General features: G+C 38.9%; 1 protein-coding gene across 1 annotated transcript in view; it reads left to right on the forward strand.

The window, feature by feature from the left end:
* Positions 1 to 22,255, forward strand: part of TMEM245 (transmembrane protein 245) — an 82,443-nt gene that overhangs the window by 39,398 nt on the left and 20,790 nt on the right. The window contains exons 10-14 of the mRNA XM_074146462.1: positions 1,001 to 1,091; positions 1,876 to 1,974; positions 5,290 to 5,421; positions 14,539 to 14,661; positions 18,673 to 18,818. Of these exons, the coding sequence (XP_074002563.1) occupies positions 1,001 to 1,091; positions 1,876 to 1,974; positions 5,290 to 5,421; positions 14,539 to 14,661; positions 18,673 to 18,818 (591 nt within the window). The remainder of the gene's footprint in view (positions 1 to 1,000; positions 1,092 to 1,875; positions 1,975 to 5,289; positions 5,422 to 14,538; positions 14,662 to 18,672; positions 18,819 to 22,255) is intronic.

A 22,255-nucleotide genomic window follows, 5' to 3' on the forward strand; every position in this document is an offset into this window, starting at 1 on the left:
TTTGACTATCAGAAGCTTATTCACATAATGAAAATACTGGAGTACTAGTTGAGTAATTAGCAGAATTCTAGCTAAAATTTTTACTTCCAGTGTTTGCATCCAAATTTGAAGCATGCAAAACAGTGTCTTTCAATCCATTAGGAGCAAGTATACCTCTTGTCAAATCCATCAAGGGTCACCAGCTTTTGTAGCTTGATGCTCACATTATGTTTAGAGGCGAGTGACTGAAATGTCTTGGAATTCAAATGCAGAGCATTTCTGAAGGGTTGTACAGACAGAAAAGCTTCCGTGTTGCACTTCAGTCAGGTGAACAAATGCAGCAGTTTTATTTCCTGAATGCTTTCTTATTTTGGAAGGGCTCCAATGTGCCATTGAATCAAGAGGTAGAAAGAGAATGTGGAGAACGTGTGCCCTGTATTCACAAGTGTTGGAATGCTGGCAACTCGTTGGGTCCATTGCTTGAAAGTGACATGAATCCCTGAAGAAAGTCATGAGCAGATATTTTGCTGGGGACTTAGAAATAACTGGTGCCCAAACCTGTTAATTCATCTGGTTGCTTTTTCAGGGAAACTACGCTAACAACTTACATTCAGTTCGTAATTCAGAAGATTCAGTTCGTAATTGCAGCTAGACCAGGCTGCTTCATATAGTACTTTCAGAAAACTAGAACACAAGGAAAATTTCTAAGAAGGTAATGTGAATAGCGCACATAGAGATTGAAGAGCAGATCTCTTGAAAAAGTCGAGATACCAATTTAAGGTTTCAGGAACCTTGGAGAATTCCAAATGCAATGACGTGCCCTAGATTTAATTGTGCTTTTCTTACGAGAAAATCTTTTCCTTGATATGTAGAACAAAATACTCTAGTTGTAGTAAGTTTATATATATTTAACCTTTCCTGTTGTTGTTTCAAAATGTTAATTTCTAATGTGTTTCATGTATATGGAAATGGGTAAAATATGTAGCATTTAACTTTGTTTTCCTTCTTTAAAAAATATTAGCTGGCTCCCAGAAGCCCAGGTTATTCAGAAGGCACTCAATTCAGCAGCTAATAATGTCTACCAATATGGCCGAGAATGGATTACACATAAGGTAAGAGTGAGCTTCCCCACCTGTTTTTAATGTTTTCATTTCTTGTATTTCATAGAAGTCAAAAGAAATAAAAAGGTTTTTGTCAGTGATTCTTTTCTGTGTTGTTAACCATTTTGTTGACAGATCTATTCTTTCCACTCTCTCATTTGTGAGTTGAAGGAAGGGTGGGAGTGATTTCAGTAGTCTTTTCTGCTCAGAGGAGTATTTATTTTTAAGAGCTGAAAAATCTGTCATCATTTAAATAATATTTCCAGTGAAAATGCATCAAATAAAGATGAGTGACTTTTTTCATCTGGCTTTAGCTGTCCAATTTTAGGCAATCTAGACTTTTTTTCACCCCGTCAGTATTTTAATTTCTATGTGGGCTGGGTGTGGTAGATTGGATTTTTTTTTTTTTTTTAAATTCTAATTTATTTATTTAAATTAACTTTCTTCAGGAGAATATGCCAAGATTCTTATTTATACATTTTGATATCTAGCACACATCTCAAACTATTTGAAACATTTACTCTAAAGATGATCAAGGATTTTGGACTAAGCATTTTAGAGACAGCATTGTTTTTTCAGTGCAGAAAGAAGCCCTCAGCTTAGTGCAGCAGAATGTTTTTTACAGACAAAATCTTCATGTTGTGAACCATGTTGTCTGAAGTGTGTATTCCATACTGATACTCAGCTTTTCTAGTAATTTAGGTTTGGGCCATGCCTTTACATCTTATGTGATTCATCTAGCTTGAGTTCGTTGGTAGATTCTGTCCTGTATAATAAAAGATTTCTATGTTTTTAGCTCCATAAGATTTTAGGCGAAAAAGTGAATAACACCGCTGTGATTGAAAAACAAGTGCTAGAACTCTGGGACAGGCTTTATCACTCATGGTTTGTGAAGGTGGGTAACTTAAATAAGTGGTATTTCCATAAACTATCACTTAGTGCTTAGAGGTAATTTTGCTAATGTCTTTCTTAGAAATGCACATTTAGCACAAAGTTGGAAAGCTGAGTAAAGGTCATAATAATAAAATGTTGGTAAAAATTTCAAGTATATAAGATAGATCAATCTACAGTCACAGTTTAAGTACAGCCAGAAGTGTGTCCTTCACTTAAGTAATTATGTGTGGTTTTATGTACGCCATTTAATTTATCCTTTGCTCACTTTTTATATTTAGTATTTCATAGTTTAGCTTTCTGTTGAATTTTCAGCATCTTGAGGGGTTAGCAGAAGGAAACTAGCATTCTACGTTATTTGTGTAGTTTTTAATAATTTGAAATGTTCAGAAAGAAATTAATCCTTTCACTAAGTTTCTTACAATGCATTTTTGCCAACTGTACTAGCCTTTCTATAATGGGTTCTGCACACTGAATCTTGAAAAGGTCATAGGAGTTAAATCATTTTCATGCTGCCAATGCTCTTTGCCTTTTAAAGGAAAAAAACACCAAGCAATCCATTAGCCATGGTGCAATGGAAATATCAAAATCCAGAAGTCATACCCCTGAAATATTTAAATAATTGAAATTATAGTATATTAACTCTTTTGTTTATACAGTCATTTTTAAAGTGCCTCTACAGTTCCAAGAATATCTCTGTATTAAAAGAAGTAAGAGCTTCAGTATAGTAATCAAAATAATAGGAAAAGAATCAGTTTCTTTTTCTGACATGATAATGCTGTAGAAGAGCATGTGGAGAGATTACATGACACTGAGCAATATGGGATCACTGAGGAGAAATAAAAGCTGTATCTACAATAGATTTTGCTGGCCTTAGGCACTTGGGAGTATTCAGCATTAAAAGCTTGACTGAGAAAAGCGCCTGCTTTAGATACAGCTATACTGATAAGCCTGTTGCTTTTACTAATATAACCTGTGTGTCAGATGGTCTGTGGCACTGTGTCATTCAGAAGGGCTCCGTGTCACTATGTGTGCTCTAGGAGTACTTCTCTTGCTGCAGTGTGCAGCACCAGTGGTATCCCTGTTTGTAGCCTGATGTGATTTCTCTCCTGCAGCTGTTATTTGAGAGAATACTCTGAGGCCTCTCTCTTGTAGATACTCTTCTGGTAGAGTAAGAAACAGCTTTCCTAGCAATCAAAATGGCAGAAAGAGCTGCAGGAACTCATTGATGCTCGTTGCCTACAATCTTGAAGTCTGTTCCCCTGGCTGCTGTTTGCATACTAAAGATCTTATCTTACCGTTGGCATTCTGGGCTGCAAGTGATTATCTGTGGGCTGCTGGTAGCTCCTTCAGAGTCTGTTTCTAATCTTGCCCCTTCTGTCATGCTCCATATCCATGTAAATGTCCCATCAGAGTGCCATCCGCCTGACTATTTCCTTCTGTAATATGGCAATATAGCCTTGCATCGTCTTTCAGTATATCTGAAAACTGATAAACTAGAGAGTAGTGCAGCGTGGAGGACATCTGTACCATATCGAACTCTCTCAGTACAGCTTTCAAGCTCCCTACTATTTCAGTTGTATGGGCACAATAATTACACTTCATTTTGAGGTCTGCATAGTGTTGCTGTAGGTGACTGAAGAACCCAGGCTCAGGTGATACTCTTCCATGAAAGCTGTAGAATTGAGGAAGAATTGCCAATGAAATGTAGATTCAACCATTAACTGCTGCTTTCTGAGAAGATCAGTAGATAGCAAATGGTGTATATTTTAAAAGGTTCTGGAGATGTGATAGAACAGTTACCATTGCGTTCATGTACCCAATGAAGTTAAATAGTGACAGAATAATAAACCACTTGGAAGATGGTGGCATAACTCTACAATCAAGGTCTCTTTTTCAAGGACAAGTATCCCCTCTTCCTAGTCCGTTCAGGTGTGGGGTTTTGTTTTTAAGGTCTAACGAATTTGTTGAAGATGAACCAGTTGACAATTTCTTGGAATCCCTTATTTATCAACGCCCTAGGACTTAGATGCTACAGCAGTACAGTTGCTGAATATCAATGAACTTGAAATGTGTCTTAATAACAACATCACAAAATTTGCAAATGATACCTAATTCTGGTAGTTAATGGTGAGAGCTGTCTTTGAAAATAGAACTAGATGAACAGCAAATAGGCTCATGTTAGAGTTTACAAATGCGGAAGGCCTATTGGAGGGAGATTTTTGACTACACGGATGTTTCTGCTCTAAATAAACTGCTAGCTCAAAAGAAGGATCTCTGTTGCTGTGGATTGTTAAAGAGCGTTGCTAATTGTGTATCATCAAGTGTAACAATGCATCTGGGAAGAATTGTTAATAAGCAGAAAATGTAATGCTCTTAGATAAATCAGTGCAGGGACTCCATTTGGAATACTACTTGCCATGTATGCCTAGAAAGATGCTATCATTTTGAATGGAGGCTGGTAAGGTTAAGATTTTTTGTAAAATTCTAACAGCAGTAGTGGGACACTTATATACATCAAGAGTTGAGAACTTGAAAAGTCTCTTGCTGTTAAAGATTAGGATGAGAACTGTCGTAGTCAATGGGTTTGCTTAGACTTGCTTACAGTAGAATTTTGGCATCCTTCTCTGAAACACTTGTCATAGTCCCAGACTGAGTTAAATAGTCTCATGCTAGACGGTGTGATTCAGTTGGACAATAGGTGACTTCATAATTAGGGTGAAGCCACTTAAGGAATAGGCTGTTGTGGTTATGGCCATTACCTGTTGTCTTGCTGAGTTGGAGTTACAAAGCTGTGTAGTCAGAAGAAATCCTCCATGCTTCCAGTTTAGCTTTTAGCTTTTACATGACTGAACTTTGCCAGTGGAGAAGTAGACACTAGTTGTGAGAAAATTAATTTATTATGGTTTCTGCTTGTATTTACCTTTGTGGGTTGTACTGGGAAAAGTTGTGTGTTGCAAACAGTAAATTATGTAGGCGGTAACTGAAATCGTTCTTTCTTCCTTGTACTCATAAAGAGCAGGATGGATACCATTGTATCAGTCAAGCAGTAAAGCTAATGTTTAACTGAGGTGAATGAGTACAATATACAGAACTGTAATTATACAGGATAAGTAACTACGGGTTTCTGTCAGATTTTAATTTTTCTAGTGTACAGAGTACTTCTGGGTATTTTTGAGGACGCCAATTAAAGCAGCTCTAAGTATTTAGATGCATGTTGGATCTATTCCTCATTAAGAAAACATTAGTCTTTAGCTTTTTCATATCTGTAAGTTATTCAAGTGTCTGTTTTCCTTACGTCTTTGTCTCTCTTTTTAAGAATGTAACGCATTCTGGAAGACACAAAGGACATAAATGGCATATAAACCGCCAAAACAGCTGGCTTGGTGATATTCTGGACTGGCAAGATGTTGCATCATTTGTTCATGATAACATTGAAACATTTCTTTCGGTATGTATCCTTTGCCCTTATAACCAAATTGGTCTCATTTTTAACTGATAACAATTTCTCCTTGGACTACCACTAAGGTACATGGGAAATATGGAAACACTGGTAGTGTTACTTAGAATTACCGAAGCAATTATTGTAAGCCTACTTAGGATATAAGCATACTACAAACAGAACTGGTCATGAAGAAGAAGCCTTCCTAATGGCAGCATCTTCATTAATGGTAGCTCCCCAGACTTCATTCTGAGCGAGATTCTTACTGTAAGATTACCTGTGTCACCTGCAAGCTGGTTTTAAATGCTTTATGTTATGTAGTGTTTTCTTTTTAAAAAAGAGACAAATTTGTTTAGGTTATAATTGAGGAAACTATTGGCTAAGAGGTTGTGAAAACAAAATATTTTTTTTGTAGTCTTACTTTATTTCCCCTCAAATTATTATTCATTGGGTTGAAAGCAGCTTATTTCTCTCTTCTTTTATGAAAGTTCTGTCGACAATGACATTAATATTTTACACTATGTGAATTCCTGAATTAATGCACTGGACCTTTCACCTCATGAGGAGAAAAAGCATTGAAATCAATACAAACGGAAGCAAATACACTTCTCTAAAAAATCATATTAAAAAAATCTGAAATTCTTAATATAGAGTCAATCCCTGACATAGTTCATCTTTGACTTGAGCTGTTGTCATAAACTAGAAGTATCTTCCGGTTAATATTTATCCATTTTGGAAGAATATTATTTATACCTAACTCGCAACATAACGTTTCTATGGACGTAATTAAAGCTGATATTTGCCTCGAGGCCATTCTTCGTTTAGACTGATGGGCGTGTGTGCTTCTTCTGTTGTGTCCAATACCCCTCTTCCCCCCTGAACTGCTACTTAAATGGTTATGGTTTCTCTCATAGAAGAAGATGTGAGTCAATAAAAACTTGAAACTTTTTATTGCAGTGAATCTTTTTTCAGTTAATAGTGAAATTTGCTTAATACTTTCTCAAAGTTGACCATGCATGCTTGAGGCAGAGTTATAAAAATGCACAAAACATCATCATTTAAAATCAATATGGAGTTTCCTTCTAGGCAAGAGGGAGAGGAGGAGAAACTACACGATAAGTGCTAGCCATGTCATTTACAGCATTGCTGCATGCTGCTCAGAAACCATGATAAGTCTGCTTCAATAAACTAAATAGGCTAGAATAATGCAGGAAATAGTCTAAAGAGAATAAATATTTTAGACCGAAATACATTAATATTAAAATTTTCATCTAGCTAGCACACTTTGCTTTATTTCTAAAATCTGGTTTAAAAGTTCAGGAAAAAAAGTGCCAGCAGTTGACTTGCTTTCCTGTTTATTTCCATGGACTCATTACTCATCAGCTGTGGGGAAACACCTGTCCTTTTTCTCCATACACCCATGTCCGTAAAGACAGACTGTAAACCAGTCAGCATAGTGGACAGCTCTAAATCCTGATTTCACATCCTTACTGGGTAGCATTTTCTTTGCTGGCTTGCTCATCTGCAATGTGTTGCATAAATATTGCTCACACTGATATTTCAAATTAAAATTGATGAAAATCTGATTTCTATGCTTGTTTAGGCTATTGAAAATTGGAGATGATGAAAATGAGAACAGTTTTGAGTTGTCTGGTATTTCTGAGCAAGTGCTTACCTACCCTGGGATACAATGGAAACTAACTGTACTAGGGATTTATGTTTTTATCAGAGCATGGAATTCTTTCTTTTGGTATTTTGAAGAGGAATAATGAGTTATTAGAATGGCATACTGAATTGGGAAGGATCAATATTTTAAATTACATGGGTGCTTTTGAGTGGGTGTGGTTTTGGGGGTTTCTTTTTTCTTTTGGGAGGAAGGATTTTGTTTGGGGGTTTTGATTTTTTGTTTGCTTGTTTGTGTTTCTTGGGACTTTGGGTGGGAATTTTTTTTTTTTTTTTTTTTTTTTGGTTGAGTGTGTTGTTTAAAGTGGGGGTTGGTGGGGGGGGTGTTAAATAGGTTCGCTATAGTTCAAACTGTAGGATGTTTCTGCAGTCAGTCACTGAGAGGAGCTGCTCCGGAGCGTGCCACCCCCCACCCCTCCCGCCCCCCCAAAAAAAGCAGCCCAGGAGCCCTGCCATCAGAGCGGGCAAACAGAGCATGGGGTGTCAGCCAGGGCCTGACACAACAGTTTTGCGTGGAAGGGCGGCGCAGGAAAGATATAGTCACCCTACCAGCTCAAGGGGTGAGTTCAGTTGGTGGTTGTCACCCTCTCAAGAAGGAGCTTAGCTGTGGTATCCACCTTGTGGAAAGATATGTCCTCTGCACTTGCCAGAACACAGCTCCCACAAAAACATGTGCAGCCATCCAGGTTTCGGGCTGCAGGGAGTGCCAGAGCCTTTCACTGGTAATGGATGGCAGTAGTAACAGCAGCTGTGTAAGATGTGACCAAGTGGATGATCTGCTCAGCTTGGTGGCAGTAGAAAGGTTAAGGAGCATCAGGGAGTCAGAGAAAGAGATAGACAGGTGGATCCGTACTCTACCCTCCCTGAGACAAATGAGAACAGCCACCAGAATAAACCCAAGGTCAAGGGGATCCTCTATCCTCCCTCTGCCAGGCTGAAGGAAGTAGCTTAAAGAGGAAAGGAGTGAATGGAGACAAGTTCACACTCAGGGTGGCAGGCGAATTTTTTTTTGCTCTGGTGAGACCCCACCTGGAGTATTGTGTCCAGCTCTGGGGCTCCCAACATAAGAAGGACATGGACCCGTTGGAATGGGTCCAGTGGAGGGCCATGAAGATGATCAGAGGGCTGGAGCACCTCTCCTATGAAGACAGACTGAGAGAGTTGGGGTTGTTCAGCCTGGAGAAGAGAAGGCTCTGGGGAGACCTTATAACAGCCTTTCAGTACTTAAAAGGGCCTACAGGAAAGGTGGGGACAAACTTTTTAGTAGGATCTGCTATGATGGGACAAGGTTTTCAACTAAAAGAGGACAGATTTAGACTAGATATAAAGAAGAGATTTTTTTTATGGTGAGAGTGGTGAAACACTGAAACAGGTTGTTCAGAGAGGTGGTAGATTCCCCACCTCTGGAAACATTCAAGGTCAGGTTGGATGGGGCTCTGGGTAACCTGATCTAGTTGAAGATGTCCGTGCTTATTGCAGGGGGGGTTGGACTAGATGACCTCTAGAGGTGCCTTCCAATCCAAATTATTCTATGATTTTATGCATTTGGACACTTGAAATCAATGCTAACCTGCAACTCTTAAGAATATAGCAAGACACAGTACAGTGCCAAAACCATTTTGACAGTTTAAAACACAAACCATCTAAAGACAATGAGATAACTGCGTAGAAGTGTCTATGTCTATGTAGCTATAGTGGGATTTCCTCCACCTTTGAAAAGAATACATTGATTACACAACTTGTACATAATTAATACTTACGCATAGATTGAGGCTAGAGTTTACCATAGAATAACTGTCTTACTAGCCCCTTGGCTTTCTGAAATGTTTTGAAGTAGTCCAGATTACTCTGTATTCTCTGAAAATACAGGTATTTGACAGTGTCGTATTGCAATCACAAGCAGATAAGCTCTTTTCCATTGGTAGAAATCGTAGAGAAGTGTTCATCCTCTTTAGTGGGAGAGGGAGCATTTGTTGCAAGAAGAGTGCTAAGAGAAGACAGATGCAAGTGTTTCACTTGAGGCTTTTCCCGTAGTGGGAGAAACTTCTGTATTAGAGATGAAAGCATATAATTAAATCACTGGTGTAGCTGTGCTGGGGAATTTCTGGCATTCATTTAGTTTGTAGTATGCATCAGTTCGGTACTTTAACTATGAGTATCAGATAAAGCCCAGAAGACTTCTGTACCCCCTTCAAAATGTGCTGTTCATTATAGCAGTTATACTTAGATCTAGTTTGATGTAGACAGTCCTTAATTATTTTAAAGTAATTCACTCTATAAACATGTAAATTGCCTGAAGATTTAATATGAAGATAAGCTTTTCCAAATCATCGGTTTGCTTTTTTCTAAAAGCTTTAGAGTTAACAGCACTGCTGCCTTTCAGCTTCAGATCTGTCAAAGAATTCTTTAAAAGCAGTAGTGTTATAGACCAGTTTATCCAGTGAGGTGTTTTTGAGGTGGGGTTTATTTCATCCTATTATTAGTTCAGGGAGAGAACTAGGGTGGATTCTTTTTAATGCCTAGAATTTTGCACACCATGCTCCATTCTGAGGTAGTTTTTCAGGTGAATAAAATATGCAATACATAGCTGGACTACTAAGATTTAATTTCTGAAACACAAAAAAGCCTCTTTCCTTCCCCAGTCATCTGCTTTACCATTCATACCCTTTTCCTTTATTTCTTGAAAGCTTGAAACCTTGAAAAAGTAAATTGCTGCTGGCTAAATTCATGAATGATCACTCGGAATTCCCTTGAGGGTATTTGAGACATTGCTAATGTCTCCTTAAATTGATCTTTTTGCTTCTTGCACAAGAATATTAATCATTCCACCAGCAGTCATAATCTCATTCAGAGATTTCCCAGACAGGAAGACAGAAGACCTTCCATTAAGATGTACACATCAAGCTTCAGCTCAGTTAGATTTCTCTATCTGTGCCTTTAACATGACTGATATGTGTGTTCCAAATAAAGTCAGATTCTCAAATATTTCACTGAGTTATCATATATCCTAATGTTTTTTCTGACTCTGAGAATTTCTTCAAGTAATCTCCAAAGTTTACAGCTAATACAGTCCATTCTTCAGTAATGATTCGACTACCATGCCTTTTTTTTCTAGTAAGGTAAGAGTTCAGACGTTTGGTGTTCTCTTCTTTATAATGGATGTTGGTTTTTTTCAGTGTAGGTGAAATGAAACCTGATGCATATTTTTAGAGGAGTTGATTTCTTTACAGTCAGAAAGTCAAAGATATGATGCTGGAGGATAGTCCTTTTTCTGTTGCTGTTTTGTCTCCGTTTCATGTAAAAGTCAAGCAAAGATGGTTTCTTCAAAAATAAGCTGTTTAGCCCTGAAGGGTTAGCCCAGAACTTTACAGGTAAACATTTATTTGGAAATGAGCTTTTAACTGGAACAGGAAGCCTTTGATCTTGTGCATACTGTATTATTCTTCACAAAGACCATTTATACCTTAAAGGTTTATTGACTTGTTCTGTTGTCATTTTTGAGTTGTCAGGATGATACATCTTTATGAAGAGAAAAAAAGTGAAAAGTGTAGAGAAGGTCAAGTTTTTTTCCTAATACCTCTTTGTGTCAAGTTTTATTCCCTTTATAAATCTCTTTATGATCTCTATAATCAAATTAGGTACATGAATTTGTGTGGCTTCCAGAAGTTTGTTGACTTGAAGTTCTCAGCAAATAACTTGTTTTGGTCAAGTGCCTTTCAAACATGCCTTTCTGGTATTGGCCAGTTTAAGTGGCCAGTAGTACACCTTAGATGGCTAAGAGCATTTAATGCAGTTCAGTTTCTTGCATGTTACAGATTGGAAAGGCACAGCAACTGATGCTGACAGTGACCTATCACAGTGTGAATGCATAAGGGAGTCTTGAGTTCTTTACAGCTTTGTAGCTCTTCTAAACACTGATCTCTTAAGTCTGCTTACGAAGCAGTGTTTTGGGGAAAGAGGCGTGTTTTCTAGTTATTTAATAACAGTAATGTTAAAAGTATCATTATTGTATAAATATCCACACTTAGTTGCTTTTTGGAGAACTGGTCTCAGCTGGCAAGTTGTTAGAAATTTTTTATGCATAGTAACTGAGCTCATTAACTCAACTGCAGTATGCTCTGGGAATCAAACAGCATTATGAATTCTTAGGTGCAGGTACACGTATTTTGATTTTGTGACTGTTAGTGAAGTATTTGAGCACTTTCTGATGCTGCATCCAGTTATGATTAATGTCTGCTATGACTGTCTTCTCATCCTAGCGATGAAAAGCATGTGTCTTGAAATTTTAATGGTACATATGTATGAAGAGGAAGTTACTCTATAGCTGGAGACGAGGCCTAAAAGATGCACTTGCTTTCATAAGGCATACAGATGTTGAACGAAAACCACTATCCACACTTACTGTAAAGCAAAGGCTAGCGATAACTAGTTCAACAGTTCTGATCAGTGACTCTACCTAACAATGATGTTCTTCTAGGAGAAACCATTCCCAATATTGATTGAACCAGCTGATCGCTGTACTCAAACTAACTGCAGTTGTATATTCCAGGTTATCAGCTCCTTAGGCTAAAGCTTCTAGGGAAAGTGTTAAACAAATGCAACCTATACTGGAGGAAGATACTATTTTGAAGGAAGCTTTCCCAGCCCCCACCAGATGTACGCTCCCTTGTAACAGATGGAACAAGCCCCTCTCCTTGTGAAGTGCTCACCAATACCAGCTCGGCTGCCGTGTTTCAAGTGACAGTGTGTGAGGGAGGGGAATAAAGATTGCTGTGACTAGTACTTAGAAGACTGGGAAATCAAGCCAGTTTTAATGTTTAAACCGAAACTTTACTAGACCAACTTTCATTGACAACACACTTCATGCTAATGGTTTGTTTTCCAATCTACTACTTGTTATTTGTTCAAAGCGGTCAGTCCTTAACAGTGGTACCCTACATGAGCTGTGAGGTTAGAATACCATTGCGTGGTGATGATGTATAGTTGGCATTAATAGCCGCTGTCCTTGATGATCTGGGTCACAGAAGTCAAAGCGAGCAGGCTCAAGAGCTCTTAAATATGGAAAGCAGGAACTGAAACGGATATCATCTTCCCTCAGATTACGGCACTTGTCCTTCTATAAGGTGTTTCTGGACAACTCCCACCCCTTGACCTCTTCCCTGGATCATATGCTGTGTGGTACCTGGAGAGGCATTACTTTTCCAGGTCATGGCAGGTACCCATTGCTTGCCTGTTAGGTTCTTTCCACCACCCCCACCCCAGCCTTAGTCACTACTGCTTTTTCTTAATGCAAAAGCAGTTTTTTCCTAGCTCTTAAGGTTGTGTGTCTTCAATACCTTCTTCCACAGTGAACTGCCTGTGTTTCAGGGGCTTTTGTTTTCAACCTGTGTCCCTATTTTCAAGGCCTTTGCTGCTGTTCTGTGATTAAACTCCACATCATAGCAGGAGACCTGTGGCACCAAGCTCCTGTTCATACTCCAAGTTCTACTAACTGGTTTAAATATCTGGGGCTGGAGCCTGGCATAGTTAGCATACAATTTACAGCCCGTTAATAGCAATGGCAGTGCTAATCTTCCTGAATACAAATGGAAGGACCTCTGCTTTAGCTACAAACTGTTTCCTTGAAAAAGATCTTTCTTCTGTGTTTACAGTCCTTGTAGTGTAATGTATATTTAATAAAGTTACCTGACGGCTGCATGAATTTATACTGCTGCTGCACCCCCAGTATGAATTCTTAATCCATAGAAGCAGGAAGGGGACAGGTACCAGCAGGAAAACATTTTTCAGCAGAATGTCCTCTTTACTTCTAACCTCACTTGAATTCTCAGGAGGGGCTAATAAAATTTGTTCAAAAGATGAACCTTAAAATTCATAATTTCCATTAAGTGGAATCATAGAATCATCTAGTCCAACCATCAACCTAACTCTGAAAAAAACCCCATCACTAAACCATGTCCCCCAGCACCATGTCAACCCGTCTTTTGAACACCTCCAGGGATGGTGCCTTAACCACTTCCCTGGGCAGCCCATTCCAATGCTTGATAACCTTTTCAGTGTAAAAATTCTTCCTAATATCCAACCTGAACCTCCCCTGGTGCAACTAGAGGCCGTTTCCTTTAGTCCTGTCGCCTGTGACTTGGGAGAAGAGACCAACCCCCGCCTCTCTACAGCTTCTTTTCAGGTAGTTGTAGAGAGCAATAAGGTCCCCTCTCAGCCTCCTTCTCTCTAGGCTGAACAACCCCAGTTCCCTCAGCCTCTCCTCATAAGACTTACTCTCCAGACCCCTCACCAGCCTTGTTGCCCTTCTCTGGACCCGCTCCAGCACCTCAATGTCGTCTTTTGTGGTAAAGGGCCCAAAACTGGACACAGTACTCGAGGTGGGGCCTCACCAGTGTCAAGTACAGGGGGACAATCACCTCTTGAGTCTTCCTCACCACACTGTTCCTGATACAGGCCAAGATACTGTTGGCCTTCTTGACCATTTGAGCTGAGTTAGTATGAAAGAAGGTATAGCTTTTTGTTTATAACCTTGCTTCTTTTATATGTTTGAATCACTTTGGCTAATACGTTACTGTATACCTTCTGAATGAAATATTTGTTACAAAATTACTGTGCATTGCATTTAGGATGCCTCCATATGCCATGCTGTGCCATGCTTTCATGTCGTTACTGTCTCATGAAGTTGCCGCCCTATTCAGATTGATGTGCCTGCATCCATACATAAACTAATTTGGCTGTAGTGGGTATTCTGTGTTTAAAGGCATGTCTCAAAACTGCTCTTTAGTATCTGTAACTAATAAGCAATCAGTTCCCCAAGCCAGTACAAAATTTAATAGACTGTCTAGCATTGTTAGATTTATTTTCCATAATTGCTTGACTAACTGATGCATCCATCTCTACTCAAAATCACAACTTGAGTAGTTGTCTGCAGACATTATAAAAATTACACATCTCATAAAATGTTTTAAAAACAAATTTATTAAAGCAGTAACTCTATTATTGGATTTTAAGCTGTCTTCAGATTTATTTCTACCTTGTGATGTTACTCCATGTTCATGTTTTAGCATTTCTGCTTTTGAAAAGATGAGTTTTCTCTCCCAAGACAAGATCTGCTTACAATTGGTGGTGATGTTAATCACAATAAACAGGTGCTACCACATCTAGATTTTTAGCAATTTTACATAACGAAATAATTTTGAGCACTGGGAGAAAAATTCTAAAACCTTGTAACCACCTATCTAGAAACTTGTCTTTAGTAAAATAGATGTTTTCACTTGATATTACTAGCTGTAATTTAGAAGTGAAGAAAGATGATTTTAAAAAAAAAAAAAAAGAAAAAGTCTTTTTATGGCTTGATGGAGGTGAATCACTCTGTAAGCAGTTCTCTGTCCTAGCTAATGCCATCTGCTGCCTGACTTTGTCTTTGCTTTTCTCGTTTTCCAGATCCTGGAGTCTCTGTGGATAGTGATGAGTCGCAATGTGAGCCTCTTATTTACTACAGTTACAACATTAGTGACAATCCTCTTCCATAGTGGGACGGCTCTTCTCAATTTTGTGCTTTCAGTGGTAAGTAGTATGTCATCAGTTTACATGGTCTGTTTTACTGAAGGAGCCTAATTGAATGTGTTGTAACAATGAAAAATCAAACCTAAAGCATTGGAAACATTTTCTAACCTTATCTAATACCAAAATTCTTTAAAGTTTTGCAACTTTCAAATCTGCTGTTTGGGGGGCATTGTAGGCAGAGGGCAAGATTTGTGTAACTTCCATGTTAAGGAGCTGGCAGTCTTCCTGTGATTCTGTTCATGGAAAACTCTTGGTTTTGGCCTTGAAGATACTGAGATGTAAATTGTGATATTCTACATAACTACTGAAATCTAATGGTATGTCCTCACAAGCATATCTTTAAACAAGCCCAATATCCTTTCCCCATCTCCCTGTTTTTTAAAAAATGCAGTTTTGGAACGGAATTTTTACATTTTGAAGGGACTGAACCCTGAAGCATTTGAGCACATTTTGTGTGTTTATGTGGTCCAGCCAGCAGTGTCAGCTGAAAAAGCTCACTCTCTTGAAAATGCCAGGTCTGTGTTTTGACAAAAGATGTATTTAATGGGCTACTGAGGGGAGTTTATTTTTCTAAATATTAAACAGAAGGAATTCTTTTAAATTACGTCTAGGTAGAGAGCTGTGTTTAAAAGAAAGCGCTACTCCAGCTTTTAACTGTACTCATTTTTTTAATTTTGCAGAATTTTTAGTTGCTATAGAAGGGATTTTACTAGTTTGAGGTGGCACAAACTAATTTAATTTTTGCAACAAGATAATTCCTGAAGTGGATAGCTTTTCAACTGATTACATTTCAGTCCATTTTTACTCATATTGAATAAAAATTTAAATAGTTTTATTTTGATAAATTGTTAATAAAATTTTGCTTTAAAGCATGGAAATAATGAACACTTTGTTCAGAACCTCTGGTTTGAAAAATCGGTCTTCCATCAAGTCATTCAGTAGGAAGTAATCTGTGTAGCATGTCCATCCCTGATCTAGTAGGACTGTATTCAGATCCTCAACAGACATTTGAAAACTGATCCTTAGTGACAAGAGTGCCACTTCTATTTCATTTCTGAATATAAGTTCCTATCCACACACACACACATGGAGAGAGATATATATATATGTCTTTGTGTGTGTATATATATACGCGTACATACATGTATGCACATGCATGCACAAGGGGCTCATACTCTGTTACACAAAGATCGGAAGAGAAAAGCTTCATTTGGCTGATGGGCATTTGCAGGCCTGTGGCAAGTAGGCAAATTTTTGATGCTGTAAAAAACCCAAAAACCAAACAATAAAAAGAAAGAAAAAAAAAAAAAGAAAAAAGCCAAGAAGAATGCTTGTAGGCAGAAAACTTAGCATGAAAGGCAGATACAAAAATATTTCCCAAGTCTGTGGACCTGACGCACAAGCAATTGGGCCATGTGTTTCTTGACATATGTGAAAATGCTGAATTACAATTTCAGTACAGAGTGTTTACACCCATAGCTTTCTCCTTTAATTCAGTCTATCTCCCCCTCAAATTAGACTATTTAATGTTTTAGGCTGCAGAACAAATTCTACAGCAAGAAATAGTAATCCATCAATTGTGTAACAGTGGAAAGATCTTATTTCCTCTGTGGTGGATTCTCCTCATAGTCAGGATCTTGAATTGTTGCTTAGGAAACAATTTAGGTACTGTCTGAAATCTCGGATATCCTGTAAAAGAGGTCTGAAAACTTTCAGACTCCAGTTGATATCAGCTAGGACGTATCTTTTTGCTGCTGAATGTGCTATTGAGGCTCTTCTACTTGTTTGAAGGGACAGCAAGCCACTTGATAATAAATTACTATATTCTGTGACTACTGCTTCTTTTTGCATTTCTGTACCTATTGAGCTAAAGCAAGTTTGTTAGTTTCCCAAATTGCAGATAATGTAAAATTCAGTGGATTTTGTATGATGCTGTGTTACACGCATCTTGTTTTAACAGAAATTGAGTTAGGTTTGTATCTTTTCCTAGCTTGTAGTTCAGTTTAACACCATTTTATTCCATTGCTGTTCATCCCCAGCTGTCGCTTTGGCTTTTACAGTTCAGGTGGGTATGTGTACGTTGGTGTGCTGTGACTCCCTAAGAAAACAAGTTTCTTCTGTAAGCACTGGGGAAGAAGAGCTTTTCCAGTCAGTACAGGTGCAGAGCATGTGGCCATTTGAACTAATCCCCAGCTCTTATTCATAGCCTGCCTCAAGTCAGCCCTGTATGTTTCTCATGCCACAGGGAATTAGGCTTTGCCTGTTTGCTGCAGTTAATTTGCTCGTTCCCTGGCTGCCGTGTTCTTTTCAAAAGGCAACATCTTCAGAAGTTAACTGAGGCTGTCCTAATAAAACAAGATCCAGTGGAGCTGTTTTTCACTTTGCTTTTTTTGAGTGTCAGGATGAGCGGATATTGTACTTAGAGCAATACGCTGCTTTCTGTGTTGAAAACTGCCCTGCAAGAAGGATCTGTAGCCGGATCCCAGTGGAAGGAAGAGAAAACACCATCTGGATGCCTCCCTCAGTATAGGAAGATTTGTAGCAAAATCAGGAAATACTGCAGTAGGTTAGGAGAAATGGCAGGTCCTATCAAGGAGAAAATAACCATACTTGCAGCATTACAGGGAATGCTAAGATCTGAGTCAAGGGTTAAGATTTACTCATTTGAAATTGTAGCAAAACATAGCTGATATTTCTACTGACACTGGGTTTTTTTCCTGTTAAACTAAGCACTAATTCAGGGGTGGTTTTTTATGATTTCAAAATGAATGTTAACAGTGTGCTGTTTAAATGTGCTGATGCAATCACTTATTTCAATAGATAGTTAGGCAGAAGTTACGCACCTGGGAAGATGAATACAGCCTACACATACATGACATTTTGGAAAGGGGTCACAGTAGGTGAACAGTCGAGTGTGACTTCCAAGTTAAAGGCTGTGAGGGTGGGGAAGTAGTAGTAACATTTCACTGAGTGGAAAGGAATTAGGAAGAGAGACAAATGGATGGCATTCTTGAGACTGGTAATGGAATATTGCATGTTGTGCTGTCTGCAATTTTTTTTTTCCTTCCGAAGCGTATTCAGAGGTGATGCAGGAAAAGGGCATGAGGTGTCCAGAGACTGGATAAAATGCTTGAAAGTAAGATACTTATGGAGGTCAGGCTGTTTGGCTTTTCAAAAGATTGAGATGTGGTTTATTCTAGCATCGAAGTAGGTTGGAAATAAGGAAAGTGAAAGAATTCTTTGTAATATTGGGAAGAAAGAAAAAGATTTAAGGCTTGCAGATGAAGCAAATATAAGCTAAATATTTTCCTTGTTTGAGGTATTCTGTTTTAAGCTGTGGACACATCTCTGTGCTGTATGCTGAGCCCACTAACAGGAAAATAAGGAAAACATAGTGAACTAAAACATATTGGAAGCTAATACAATCTGACTGTATTTTTTTGGTCTTCAAATTGAAGCAATGAAACTGCCATCGCTTCTGCTGAGACCCGTCTTCAAACTCACAGGAGGAGTATTCAGTCAGAATTGCCAGCCTAATAAATATTATAAATTTCCTGTTTGTGTGTTTTTGTTTAATTCATGTCTGATGTCTAGCTGCATAATGAACTCTAGAGACAACTCAGGCTTACGTGGCAATTTCTGGGTTGTGTTGCGTTTTTTTGTTTGGTTGGTTGTTTTTTTAAAGAATAGATGTTACTATTCAGCAATTCTTTGGTCTGCTAAACATGCTGGAAAAAAAAAACACAAAAAAACCCCTAGAATATTGATCTAGATTAACATTCTAGTTGTTTGATCTAGGTGTGACTTTGGGAAGAGGCTGAACAGGGCTAAAAGTTTCATAATGCAGGGGAGAACATTATTCTTCTAGCTCTGTGTGTTTCTCTAAATCCAAGCTTCTGGAATAGTATTTTGTGCCTTTCCAATGAAGTTCAATATCTGAAGCGTAGTTGCATTCTGTAGTTCTGGAAAGTATTTATTGGCTTTTAATTTAAAACTCCAATTTTTTTGCAGGTGATTTTCCTGACCACACTGTTCTATCTTTTGAGTTCCAGCGATGAGTACTACAAGCCAGTAAAGTGGGTGATAAGCCTGACACCTTTGTCTCAGCCAGGTCCCTCCTCAAATATAGTTGGCCAATCTGTGGAGGAAGCAATAAGGTATGTTGTTGATTTCTTACCCTTTCTAGAAAATTCTTTTTTAAATTTGATGTTAAACTACAAATACTTAGCAATTGCAACAGCTTATCTTTCAAAGGTGAGTCTTTGAAATTTCAAAGATTTTCCAGAACCTAGCACTGATGGTTTTTCCCCCTCGATTGTTAAAAGAGCAATTTGATTGGACTTGCCTAAGAAAAAATCAGAGGTCTGTGCTGTAGTGAAGACTAGTATTTTATAAAATTGATAACACCCATGACAACCCTAACCCATGAGGAAGCAGTGTGTTTGCAGCTATGTTGACATTAATGGCTAGTGCAGCTCAGTTGGAGCAGATTCATACAGCAAAACAGTTGCAATGGAGGACCTGAGACCTGTGCTGTATGCATTTCGGAGTTACTTAGTTTGAACTATTTTTAGTCTAATCTTGGGGACTAAGGACTCATTTGCAGGTGGAGTGTGTTAGATATGCTCCTGGAATGCATTTTCCAGTTCAGTTTAATCTGAGAGAAATCCAGTTCATGATCTCCGCGATCCAAATTATGCGGAAGGGAACAACAGGGGAGCACTCTCCTTATCCCACTTCAATCAGTACTGTACTGCACCTCCAGACTGCATCCACAGTGTTTCATGCTTAATTATCATTCTTATGTTTCACCTCTAAACTACTACAGTAACTGAAGGAGGATTTTTTTGGTTTTTTAAATATGATTCTTAAATATGAGATTTCACAATAAAGCCATTTTTTGGGGTGGCGCAGTGATGCATTTCATTCATCAAAGATGAACGAAGCTGTCAGCTTTCACCTGTTAGCAGCTTGAAACACTAACATGTTGATAATGTAGTAAAGGGTTTTAAATAAGGTATTTAAGTCACAGCTCAATTTTTCAAAAAAGTTGGTGGACTGGAAAAAGTCAACGGACTCCATGCTAAATTCTATACAGCCGTTGTCTCTTACAGTACTGCTTTCTGTGTCATCTGGCACACATGTACAAAACATGAACAGACTTTAAACCGGCAATGTGTTAATACTGCTTTCCAATCTCATTGCCAAATGTTTGCCATTGATCTTAGGTGTACTTTATAAGTGAGCATTGTTATCTGTTACTGTAATTAAGCTGTTTCTGGGTATATTTTAACAATGAGAAGGTTATATCATGCTATTTAAGATCTTGACAAGGATGGTAACTGCTGTAGTCATTTGAAATAAAGGGGCAATCCAGGTAGAAAGCAGCAAATTTGGAATTCTGCCAAAAAGTCAATAGCCCTTCTCTTGAGTGACTGCTATTGAGTTTTCATTGATCACATGGTTAATACCTCAGTTCTATCTCTTCTGACAAATACAAGCAGATTTAGAAACTGAAAGTTGTCTCATGAATTGTTCTCTCTAGCCCTTGGTAGGGGGGACACAGTGTAAAAAAAAAAAAAAAAAAAAAAAAAAAAAAAAGATATGGCTTCCCTGAGCATGGCTACTCTGCAAGGAGGATTGTATTAAATGCAATTTTAAGTTTATAGGTCTGTGACACAGATGACCTAGGATATTTGTCAGAGTTTAGAATGGTGGAAAGAAAGAAAATAATGTTAGACAACCACAGGGAAAGAAGTAGGAAAGAGCCAGCATGCATCAGTAACTGCAGATACGATGAGGAAAAGCCATTGTCTGGAGAATGTGGAACGTGAAGCTGCTTGTCATACTTAGTCTGTGTGTTCACTAAGGTAGCCTGAATCATTCATTCATGTTTGTTTGTTTGTAGTAGTCTGTACTTGGTGCCTTATTTGAATTCTTTGGAATGCTGCTTCTGAGATTTTCAGAAGTTCCTCTCTCTTGCTCAGTTGTACCTAAGGATTTATCATAATGCTTCTAGATTAGCTTGCATTCCACTCAATACTTACTGTAATCTTCACTATGTAAATATGAAGAGTATAGTAACAAATTGCCATGAGTTTATGCATGCAAAATTTGTTGCCATATGGAAAAGAATTGCTACTGCAAGCCATTTCTTTTTTCACAAACTACAACCTACCCTTTGTTTTTGAAGATGCAGATGAAGGTGTTGCTGGAGGGGTAGGAACCTAAAAATGGCTTGTTCACCTCATCTATAAAAGGCAAGAAAAATGGATGTTAATGCTTGGTGGTAGGATGGGAGGAAGAGGCTCCATTCATATTATGAATTATCAAATAACGAAACTTCTGTAGTCGCTTTCATCATTAGACTGCAGGAGTTTTAAAGAAGTTAAAGGGAATCCAAGAGTTACCTACTACAAGTCATGGGACGAAATGCCCTGCTGGCCTTTGACAGGAAATCTGTTTCTGCAGGACAGAAGGGAGGCAAAATGCCAGCGGCACGTGTCAGGTGGTGGGAACCAGCAAGGATTCTCTGAGGGCAAGGGGTGCCCTGGCTGATCCAAGAGCTTGCTTGGCTAGCCTAGTGGTACAAGGGCAGAGCAGTGAATGACAGAAGATAACTGGGAGGCACATGAAGGACAAGGTGACATCAGGGAACAGCCAGCACAGCTTCACCCAGGCCAAGTTGTGCCGGGACCAACATGAGCCTTGCTTTGAGGAGGTGACTGTCCTAGCAGGACAAGGGCAGAGCAGCCACTGCCATTTATTCTGACTTTAGTGAGGCTCATGAGAAGACCCGTGGGCCCAGTCCAAGCTTCTGCACAGAGCAGTCCCTGTTGGATCCATGTTGCTTGGGACTTTGTTCAGTCCTGTTTGGGTACCCTCAAGGACAGAGCTTCACAGCCCTCTGGACCCCTGTGCTGTGTCTAAGTAGCATCATTGTGACAATCCTTTCCTTTTGTCTAGCTGGGTTTTCTTCTGGGCCTGTTGTTGCTCATTCAGCTGTAGTCACCAGTCACGTCCATCCTATTCTTGATGCAGACCAGGGGCAGCTCTCTCTGCCTGCCCCTTGTGTGTCCTTCACCATTTCAAAGGCTTTGGGCTGTGCCCACAAGTCTTTTCCTGGGCTATGGAGACCAGGAGGGGACAGAAAAGTCCAGATGAAGGTGCCAAATCAGAGAAATGCCTCATTTCTCATGGGTGTTTTTTGTTGTCATTTTGGTTTTTTCTGGTTTTTTTTGTTTTGTTTTGTTTTTTTTTTAATGGTTTATTGCCCACTCTTGAACTCCTAATGGAACAGCTAGAAGGGACCTTAAGTGCAAAGTCCAGCACTGGCAGAACTGTAGTGTTCTGCTTTTCCAAAGCAGGAACTATCTTTAATGTCTTTGCTTGATCTGTTGCTACTCTTTGTGCACTGACAGAGAGTGTCTGTCTTCAAGAATCTCTTGCCCTTCTAAGACTTTAGGCACCCAGAGGAGAGGGAGGGATGGAAGAGGCACCTTTGCTCAGGGTGGAGCTTCTCAGCCTGGGAGTGTAATTCAGTCTTTCTCAGCTTCTCCCAGGACCAGGAGGGAAAGGGAAATGCAGGGGATGG

Source organism: Numenius arquata, chromosome 4 (genome assembly GCF_964106895.1).
Source record: "Numenius arquata chromosome 4, bNumArq3.hap1.1, whole genome shotgun sequence".
NCBI classification, from domain to species: domain Eukaryota; kingdom Metazoa; phylum Chordata; class Aves; order Charadriiformes; family Scolopacidae; genus Numenius; species Numenius arquata.